Below are 10,497 nucleotides of genomic sequence, written 5' to 3'. Positions count from 1 at the left end.
ACGGAAAACCCCCAAATGCTAATAATCAAACCAACACCCCCCCCCCCCCCCCCCCCCCAAAAAAAAAAAAAAATGAAAATTGTTCTTCCGAATGGGAATCACAAGAAGATGAGAAGAACAAATCTCACCAATTTTATTAACAACTCAATTCATAATTATACTTTCAAGCATCAAACACACACAATTACACCAAATCCAAACCCTGCTAAAATCCCCAAATTAATCAACAGGACCAAAACTAACAACCGATCTAGAAGGTGTTTCCCAAGCTTTAACAACAACAGTAGCATCAAACAAATGAGGTTTACCCTTCCAAATTAGAGAAACCTTCAAAAAGTATTTAATCCCTGAAACAACTTGTTTCTCGGCTTTAACAACTTGTTTGAATATCAAACGTCCTTTGTCTCCTTTCTTGTAAGCCAGATTATAATCATCAACTGAAAATTTCCCCAAATCTTGTATTTCTTTGTTTGATTTCACATTTTTTATTTCAGTTTTTCCTCCTGTTTTTTTTCCTCCGAGAGCCTCTGCTGATGATAGGAAACAGACGAATAGGAGGATGGAGATAGTGAGGAAGGTGGAAGAATGTAGCGCAGCCATGGACTGAAATTGGAGAAGAACTAATTTTAGGGTGGGTTTTTGAGGGACAGTGGAGAGGGGAGTCATAGAGGAAGTGTGTTTACGGAGAGAATATATATAGGCAGGCACGAGTTTTTATTTTACTGGATTTCTACGGTGGGGCAGGCAGGGAAGTAACGTGGGTGGGTGTAACGTGTAATCTCACGAGGAATTTGATCGGACTTCCTCATGTTAAATATGGCAATTTTTTTATTTTTGCTAGAAAAAAACTCAAATGCTAATTGGTTCATAGAGCATGTAACATAGTCAAAAAATCTAGGTTATTGGTTTAATGTCTCCCAACCGTGAACATGATATATTTCATTGAGTATTTATACAGATTACAAGAGGATAAATCAATTTGAATGTGAATGAGTTTACAGGGCAGTTTACAACATACGACTAGGAATACAAGACTAAGTTACAACAAGAGACTAGGACTCTATAACGAAATACAAAACAGATTCTGACTTGGTTTTATATTTTGGTGTTGTGTGCAGCACACTCCAAGTGTGTAAGATATGTACGTCTAATACCCCCCTCAAATTGGAGGCTGAGGACCATCTGCACGAAGACCCAACTTGCTAGCAAGCCGACGAAAATGATTCACTCCTAGTGGTTTTGTGAAAAGATCAGCTAATTGTAATGCGGATGACAAATAAGTAGGTTTGATAAGGGCAGACAGGAATTTCTCACGGACGAAATAACAATCTATTTCAATATGTTTAGTTCGTTCGTGAAAAACTGGATTTTCAGAAATATGAATAGCAGCTTGATTATCACAATAAATTGGGATAGGTTTTGGAATAGTGATAAGAAGATCACTGAAAAGATAATGCAACCATTGCAGTTCAGAAGTAAGTCGAGCAAGTGCAAGATATTCTGCTTCAGCAGAAGAAAGAGATACGATAGGCTGTTTCTTGGATTTCCAAGAAATAAGACTATCTCCTAGCATTGTAAAATAACCTGTCGTAGATCGACGAGTCGTGGGGCAGCCTGCCCAATCAGAATCGGTATAACTCGAAAGAGATAAACTGCTTGAGGCAGATAAAAAAATGCCATGACTAACGGTACCTTTAAGGTAATGAACAACACGATGTGCAGCGTCCAAGTGACCTGAGAAAGGTTGCTGCATGAATTGACTTAAATAGTTAACAGAATAAGTGATGTCAGGACGTTTCATTTGAAGATAAAGAAGACGACCTATGATACGTCGATAAATACTAGGATCTGGCAAGGGATCGCCAGAAATTGGAAGTAGTTTTAGATGTTGTTCCATCGGAGATGGAGAAGTCTTAGCTCCTAAAAGTCCAAAATCAGTTACAATGTCAAGAATATATTTGCGTTGACAAAGAAAAATACCTTTTGGAGAACGAGATACCTCAATGCCCAAAAAATATTGTAAGCGGCCAAGGTTCTTTAGAGAAAACTGTGATTCAAGGTTATGCTTTAGGTCCTGAATAGCAGAATCATTATTACCAGTGATAATAATATCATCAAGTAAACCAAAACATAAATAGAGATTGCACCAGAATGATAAGTAAAAAGAGAATAGTCAGCACGAGATTGTGTGAAACCTGCATTGAGGAGAGCTGTGGAAAATTTAGCAAACCATTGGCGAGATGCTTGCTTAAGACCATATAAAGACTTATTCAGTTTGTAAACACGAGTTTCTCCTCTCTTCTGAAAACATGGAGGAATTTTCATATAAATATCTTCTAGGAGATCATCCTGTAAAAAAGTGTTAACATCGAGTTGATGAAGGGGCCAATTATAAATAGCCGCAATAGTAATAAGAACACGAACAGTGACCAATTTGGCCACTGGATCAAAAGTGTCATGAAAATCAATGCCCTCTTGTTGCGTATAACCCTTAACAACAAGACGCGCCTTACGACGTTCAATCGTACCATCTGGTCGATACTTAATTTTAAAAACCCATTTGCATCCAATGGCAGTTTTACCAGGTGGTAGATCCGTAATAGTAAAGGTGTCATTGTTTTCTAGAGCCGTATGTTCCTTGAATATGGCCTCACGCCAATCTGGAATTTTAATGGCTTCTGTAAAATTGCGTGGTTCATCATTAGTGAGAACCGATGAGATGAAAACACGATGTTCCGGAGTGAATTTATCAAAGGAAATATAATTGGTGAGAGGATAAGGAGTCGTCGACTTACCCTGGTTGATGGAACATATATAATCCTTCAAATTTGAAGGTCGATGATGCTCTCGTGTAGAACGACGTAAAACAACATCAGGCACATCAATAATGGGAGAAGGAGTTGTTGTTTGAATATCAACAATGTCTGCACCTGGCAAGGAAGGTGCCGGAGAATTAGTGCTAGACAAATAATCACCAGTAGATTGTTGTGGTGAATTATTGGAAAACTGAGAAGTAGTCTGAGTAGAATGTTCCAAACCTGAAACAATATGAGAATGAGACGATTGCAATTCTGAACAGGTAGGTGAATCGTCATAAAAAAATCCATCCTGAACAACAGGGTTAAAGATATCTTGAGTAGGAACCTGTGCATCTTTAAAAGGAAATATATGTTCATGGAATATAACATCAAGAGATACGTAAGTAGTTTTTGTGGAAAGATCTAGGATAATATAGCCTTTATGATTGTAAGGATAACCAAGAAATACACCGGGCGTAGCGCGAGGATCAAATTTATTGGTGATCTTAGTATTGCGAGCATAGCATAAAAAACCAAAAATACGAAGATGACGATAGTTTGGTTTCCTACCTAATAAAACCTCATGAGGAGATCGTTTAGAGAGGACTGGTGTTGGCATTTTATTGATGAGATAGGTGTATGTTAAAATGCACTCACCCCAGTATGTGATAGGAAAATTTTCCTAGAAACGAAGAGCCCTAGCTACTGACAGTAGGTGACGATGTTTCCTTTCGACTACTCCATTTTGTTGTGGAGTATAAACACAACTGCGCTGATGATGAATACCATTTTCATGGATCCACTCCTGAAATTCGCGCGATAAAAATTCAGTGCCATTATCTGATTGAAGACGCTGTAAGATTGACAAAGTAGGTAAAGAAGTACCTGTAGAAATGATATGGAGTTGCTTAGAGTACTGAGTCACAACATGACGAGCAAAAAACTTTAGAAATTTGCATGTTTCACTCTTGGTGTGCATAAGATACACCCAAGTACATCTGGAGAAATCATCAACAATGGTGAGAAAGTACTTTGCACCAGTCATAGAAGGGGTAGAAAAATGTCCCCATATATCACAATGAAGAAGTTCAAAACAACGATGAGAAGAAATACGATTTTTATTAAAAGGTAAACGAGTTTGCTTAGCCGTTGGACATACATCACAAGAATTAGAAAAATTGGACTGAATATAGTCATAAGAATTACATAGATAATGGAAACGATCTAAGCTAGGGTGTCCGAGTCGATAATGCCAAATGTCGAAGGACGTCTTATTATTCATTAAAATTGTAGGCGATGTAGATTGAGATGTAGAGGCCTGTAGCTGAGTTTACCCTGACCAATCACTTTGGTGGAGAGCAGGTCCTGAAAAATGAAAGAATCGTGTGTAAGAACAACTACACAATTCATAGAGCGAGTTAATTGGCTCACTGACAATAAATTAAACTTAAAATTCGAAATATGACGAACATTAGACAATTTCAAAGTTGGTGAGAAAACTACTTCACCAATATGCTTGACAGTAGATAGAGTACCGTCAGGAAGTTGCATTTGAATCAAAGATGTAACAAGAGAGTATTGATAGACACATTTTTGTGTCTAAGTTGTCCTCAATTTTCTATATTGTTAGCACTCAATTTTGTACTAATTTTGGTATTTTATGTGTTTGTAGGCATTTTTGGGAAATAAACATTTCTGGAAAGTTCGGCTCGAAAAATTGATTTTGGCACCCGGAGGGCGCATGTTATTCGGACTCTCACTTTTGGATAAGGGCAACTCAATTACTAAGGGGAACCTTAGTTGGACACCTGCTAATCGCACCCCGTCAATGTTTAATGGGACTACATCTTCTTCCTTGATTTGAAAAGAAAACTGGCGGGAAAATCTGGCAGCAACGAACCAGAATTAGGGTTGAGTTTTTAGTCGTGATTTAAAGAGACTCAATCACTGGAATTTACTGTGGTTATTCTATTAGGACAAACAGGGTTGGTAAGAGTGATAGAAACGGTTAAAATTGGCTGGATATTCAGATAAATATAAAAATAGGAGTACGATATATAATGGTTCAAATTTCTGTGATTTTCTGTGGAAGGTTTGTTGGTGATTCCATGAGATTTTCTCGAGGATTTTAATTGGAGATATCTTGTCATGCTGAAACAGGATCGGTAAGTCAGTTGGATTCAAGGAAAGAAGAATATTTTCACGGTTGGAGAAAAACAGGACACGAGGATATCTCGAGTCTTCCATGAGTCAGTTGAGATATGTTTGGAGGATTTCATGTGCTGAGGCGACTTATACTGGATAAACATACGTGCAGAATCTTGTTTGGAGTGTGCTGAGCTATAGAAGACGCGTGAAGATCAAAGAAAAGAAAATTATTCCCATACAACAGCTGCAGATGCGTGCCAGAGACAAAAAAGTAAAGAAAAATATTCCGAGTTAATGCCGAGTAATGGAGAATATTTTGAAGTAATGGGGTGTTATTCTCGGACCTATGGAGTATAAAAGAGTTGCTGGGAGGTCATAGAAAGGGTATGAAGAGTTAGGGGAGAAAACAGAGGCTTAGAATCGAGTTGCAGACAATCACCATTGCTGCAGCGAAGAAGAAGAGAAAGAACACAAAACAGCACGTATAGACAGTCGCAGAAACCGTTGCCTTTACTTTCAAATTTGATTATCTTTGTAACAATTTCTACAACACTTAATCTAGTTTGCAACAGTCTGTTAGTGTTTCTTTGTAACAGTGGGTTCTGTAACAATTATAACAGTTACAAACACACTGCTTTATACCTTTTCTCCTTGCAAACACCTTTTTGAGCGATGAAAAATTCATTTGAGTGTGTTTTCACCATGTGGAGCTAGAACCCATCATTGGGACGACGGAGGAAGCTGTATTTCATCCTTGTGGTAATTTAATAAATTTCTTATACTTTTTGCAGAAATTTTAAATGATTTATGATTTCTATTAATCAATGGTTATCTTGTTAGATAGTGTATGCTTAGTCTTAGATGCTTTAGATACACTATGCTTGTAATTTACAATTGATGTTTTACGAAATCTACTTTGGCAAAGAATAGAGTTATTGTTTCTTTTGTTTTGAGCTACAAATGTCTAGGATTAATTTATGAACCCCATGAACATGAAAAGCATTGGAATCCCGAGTCCCGGTCTCTCTTCATCCTGTGACAAAATTTGTATATATATTTTCTTATTTGTAGTATTTTTATTTTATTAAAACTTAAAATCAATCCAACAAAGTCCGAGTGAACGACAACCTTTACCACTATATAAAATACATCAATTTTTGGCGCCGCCGACGGGGACTTGTGTATAGATTTGTTTTTAGGTTTTATTTTTATTTTTATTTTTTTGTTCTTTTTTACGCATTTTGGCATTTCTGTTTGCTTTTAGATTTGGAGCGGAGCGAAAGAAAAAGAGAAAGTGCTGAAAAGAAAAGCAAAGCCAAAATAGGGAAGAAAAGAGAGATCCGACTGGAGTGAAGAAGAAAATTTTGTATATAGTGTTATTTATTTTTATTCTTTTAGAAATTGTAATTAGGATTTTATTTATTGTAATTTTTCTTTTTATTTTTGGACACTTTTTGGACTTTATTTTTGGACATTGGACATTATTATTTTTAAAACCCTAAGGAAGGGTTCGTTTAAATAAAACTGCTGCAGGGAAGGACGACGATTACGATACCGTCTCGGCCCCTCGGGTTCGTACATGACATAGGATTTGTGGCCCGGGTCGACTTCAACGGTTCATCCCCCGTCTGGAACGGGAGGTAAGTTTTTCTGAACACTCGCGAATCCCCTGTCAGTGGGTTTATTTTGTGTTGAGAATGTCGAACTGGTATTACAATAGCCTATACAACGAATATAAGACTGATTCTCAAAATGGACATTACTTTGACCATAGTGTGAATAGTGGTTGGGGACGCCAATCTTTTGATGGTTATGGTCCATACCATGGTGATCCCAATTACTATCCATACGCCAACCGGTCATACGAGCAAAATTCCTCTCTACTAGAGTCAACTCGTAAGTTAGCTGAGTCGACACGTAAGTTAGCAGAAATGAATAACTTAGTTATGGACGAAAGCAATGAAATGAGTGAACTTTCTTTCCTAGATTCAATCAGGAAGTCATGTGAGTCAACTCAAAAACTTTTGTTAGAGGCCCAGAACAGAACTGCTCGAAATAATCTTAATTTCCAATATAGTGTTTCCAATAGTACATTTGAAAATGAGGATAGTTATTTGCATAATCAAGATGACGAGGTTAAAATTGGTAACACTACTTTTTTAGATGAGGTTTGACCATTTTCATGTTATTAAAATGATTATGATGAGGACAGTGTTGATGAAGAATCAGACACATATAGGCATAATGATCAGGAATTTGTTACTCCAATTGAGTTGTACAATGATAATATTATTTCTAGTTCAAATCCAAATAATTTTAATAATTATTCACCTATTCAAAATGACGAGGATTTGACTAGAGATACCAGCGTTTTAAACGATGTAGTAGTCCCTTATGATTACGAAGCCGATGATAGTTTTGAAGAACGAGTTTCTTTTGAGAATAGTGTTTTAGAGTCTAGCGATTTAGAAATATTAGTCTTAGACAAAGAATATAGGCTCGTAGAGATTTCAAATATGAGTGAGGATGTACCTCCCGATTATAACTTAGAAGAATCAATTGACCATTTTCAGGAATCTGATGACCTAGAAATTAGGGAAATTGTGACCAGTCTATCTAGAGACACTGAACACTCTAAGTTTGGGGGTGATTATCGTTCTCCATTTGCTTCACCTTTGACTCTTGTAGAGATCCCTTACTTGGGACTTGATATATGTGCCTCAACCATTGTGCCAGATTACCTTCATACTAGCTCTCCAGAACCTAGTGATGTCCATAAGGAAGTTCAGTTATTAGAAACCCATCCTATGGTTGATGTGGTTAACCCAGGCTATGATACCAAGATTGACTTTGTTTTCCCACCAAATATTTTTCAACCAAATGTGGGAACATATGAGTTACAGATGTGTCAGATATTGAGTTTTGAGACTAAACCTAATTACTTTAGGAGATTAGGGTCGACACATTTGCTTAAGGAAGACCACCACGTTCCTTATGGTTAGCTGTGTAAGTCAAATTTGATTGACTTAGAGGATCCCCAGTTATTCAGGTTACTTTTATGTGCTTCTAAATTCTTAGTTGAGTATTCCCAGACTCTACAACCTGACCTTCAGGATCCTGCCTTTAAGGAAGTCCACCCGATGAAAACCTTTTATCTAGACCCAGTTATAGAACTTGAACCCGAACCAAAACTAGATATTGTTGTCTTAAAGTTAAATAATGGTATGTTCGGTATCTTCATGGTCTGTTGTGATTATCTCTTCTTTTAGGTAACACTTTTTGATTCAGATGACCCGCAATTATTCCGGCTGTTTCTATATGATTCTTCGTGGTGATTAATCCTTGCTTAGTCTGGCTGAAGAATTTAAACTTAGCACTTCTTGGGAGGTAACCCAATATTCATGTGACACGGTAATATCTTTCCTTATCTCTTTTGCTTCAATTGGTAACAGTTTCTCCTTGTTCATGCTTTTAATTTCATCTTTAGAACATTGAGGAAAATGTTAGATTTAAGTTTGGGGGTATGGGAGAAACTTCTTAGTTGCAATAAATAAACTCCAGAGACTAGAAATTTATGCTTATTAAGGTTGGTACTAACTAATCTAAGTGGATGGGAACATCTTGGTTGTAGGAGTTGAGGAACCAATCTGATTAGATGGAAACATCTAGAAGAGTCTATTCATAAAAGCACTGAACTCAGTTGTTAGAAAAGAAAACATGGTAGTTTCTCCATATCCTCGTGATGGAAACATCGAAAGAATCCTGATCACTTCTTTATTTTTCTTTTTTACCATTGCTAGGGTGAAATAGGGTGATTAAGATACAAAAAAAAATTGAAACCAGACCACCAGACCAACCGGAATAAATACAATAAAGTCGACCATTGATACCCTTGTATATGCCAGCTGAGTTGACCTAGAGTTAGGATTATCGACCATTAGTTCCCTTGTATATGCCAGTGTGTTGATATTAGTCCAGACCAGTATCTCAATCCATTAGGATAGGTTCACCTTAGTCAACATCATCTACGTTTTTTTTCTCTACATCCATCTTCTTAATCTATCCATGTGATTGGTTGACTTCGGTTTATGATGTCCAGAAACCATCTGAGTAGAGCTCTGTCACTTTATATGAATTTTAGTATGCTTGAGTGCAAACTCGTGTACAACAATTGGAATTTCGCATCAGGGTACTTCCTCTTATAGTCAATGAGAGTATGCCAACCAAGGAGATTCTTTAGTGTCGTCCAAGGTTCTGCGTAGATAACTAGGGTCTGGAGTAAAGGTTTTGTGGGTACACCTCTGGTAAAACCTCCGGAGACAACACTCCGCCACTAGGGCCACCTAGGGGTTCAAATGATTTCTATTTTCTAGAATAAATTTGCTCGAGGACTAGCAAATAATAAGTTTGGGGGTATTTGATAGACACATTTTTGTGTCTAAGTTGTCCTCAATTTTATATATTGTTAGCACTGAATTTTGTACTAATTTTGGTATTTTATGTGTTTGTAGGCATTTTTGGGAAATAAAATTTTTGGAAAGTTCGACCCGAAAACTTGATTTTGGCACCCGGAGGGCGCATGTTATTCAGACTCTCACTTTTGGATAAGGGCAACTCAATTTCTAAGGGGCACCTTAGTTGGACACCTGCTAATCGCACCCCGTCACTGGTTAAGGGGACTCCATCTTCTTCCTTGATTTGAAAAGAAAACTGGCGGGAAAATCTGGCAACAACGAACCAGAATTAGGGTTGAGTTTTTAGTCGTGATTTAAAGAGACTCAATCACTGGAATTTAATGTGGTTATTCTATTAGGACAAACAGGGTTGGTAAGAGTGATAGAAACGGTTAAAATTGGCTGGATATTCAGATAAATATAAACAGAGGAGTACGAGATATAATGGTTCAAATTTCCGTTATTTTCTGTGGAAGATTTGTTGGTGATTCCGTGAGATTCTCTCGAGGATTTTAATTGGAGATATCCTGTTATGCTGAAATAGGATCGGTAAGTCAGTTGGATTCAAGGAAAGAAGAATATTTTCACGGTTGGAGAAAAACAGGACACGAGGATATCTCGAGGATTTTAATTGGAGATATCCTGTTATGCTGAAATAGGATCGGTAAGTCAGTTGGATTCAAGGAAAGAAGAATATTTTCACGGTTGGAGAAAAACAGGACACAAGGATATCTCGAGTCTTCCATGAGTCAGTTGAGATATGTTTGGAGGATTTTGTGTGCTGAGGCGACCTATACTGGATAAACATACGTGCAGAATCTTGTTTTGAGTGTGCTGAGCTGTAGAAGACGCGCGAAGATCAAAGAAAAAGAAAATTATTCCCATACAGCAGCTGCAGATGCGTGCCAGAGACAAAAAAGGAAAGAAAAATATTCCGAGTTAATGCCGAGTAATGGAGAAGATTTTGAAGTAATGGGGTGTTATTCTCGGACCTGTGGAGTATAAAAGAGTTGGTGGGAGGTCATAGAAAGGGTATGGAGAGTTAGGGGAGAAAACAGAGGCTTAGAATCGAGTTGCAGACAATCACCATTGCTGCA

The 10,497-nt window shown here is 37.4% G+C and overlaps 1 protein-coding gene across 1 annotated transcript; it reads right to left on the bottom strand.

Annotated features, from left to right (window-relative positions):
* Window positions 1-219: 219 nt before the first annotated feature.
* On the bottom strand, window positions 220-600 carry LOC113358978 (cysteine proteinase inhibitor B-like). Its single transcript, XM_026602685.1, has one exon. The coding sequence runs from the start codon at window positions 598-600 to the stop codon at window positions 220-222; it is 381 nt and encodes a 126-aa protein (XP_026458470.1).
* Window positions 601-10,497: the final 9,897 nt, after the last annotated feature.

The sequence above is a fragment of the Papaver somniferum genome, chromosome 1 (assembly GCF_003573695.1).
Source record: "Papaver somniferum cultivar HN1 chromosome 1, ASM357369v1, whole genome shotgun sequence".
NCBI classification, from domain to species: Eukaryota; Viridiplantae; Streptophyta; class Magnoliopsida; order Ranunculales; family Papaveraceae; genus Papaver; species Papaver somniferum.
This window is presented reverse-complemented; position numbering and strand designations above follow the sequence as displayed.

What these genes read in the sequence shown, in the direction of transcription:
- LOC113358978 (XM_026602685.1), bottom strand. Translation starts at nt 600, where the DNA reads ATGGCTGCGCTACATTCTTCCACCTTCCTCACTATCTCCATCCTCCTA.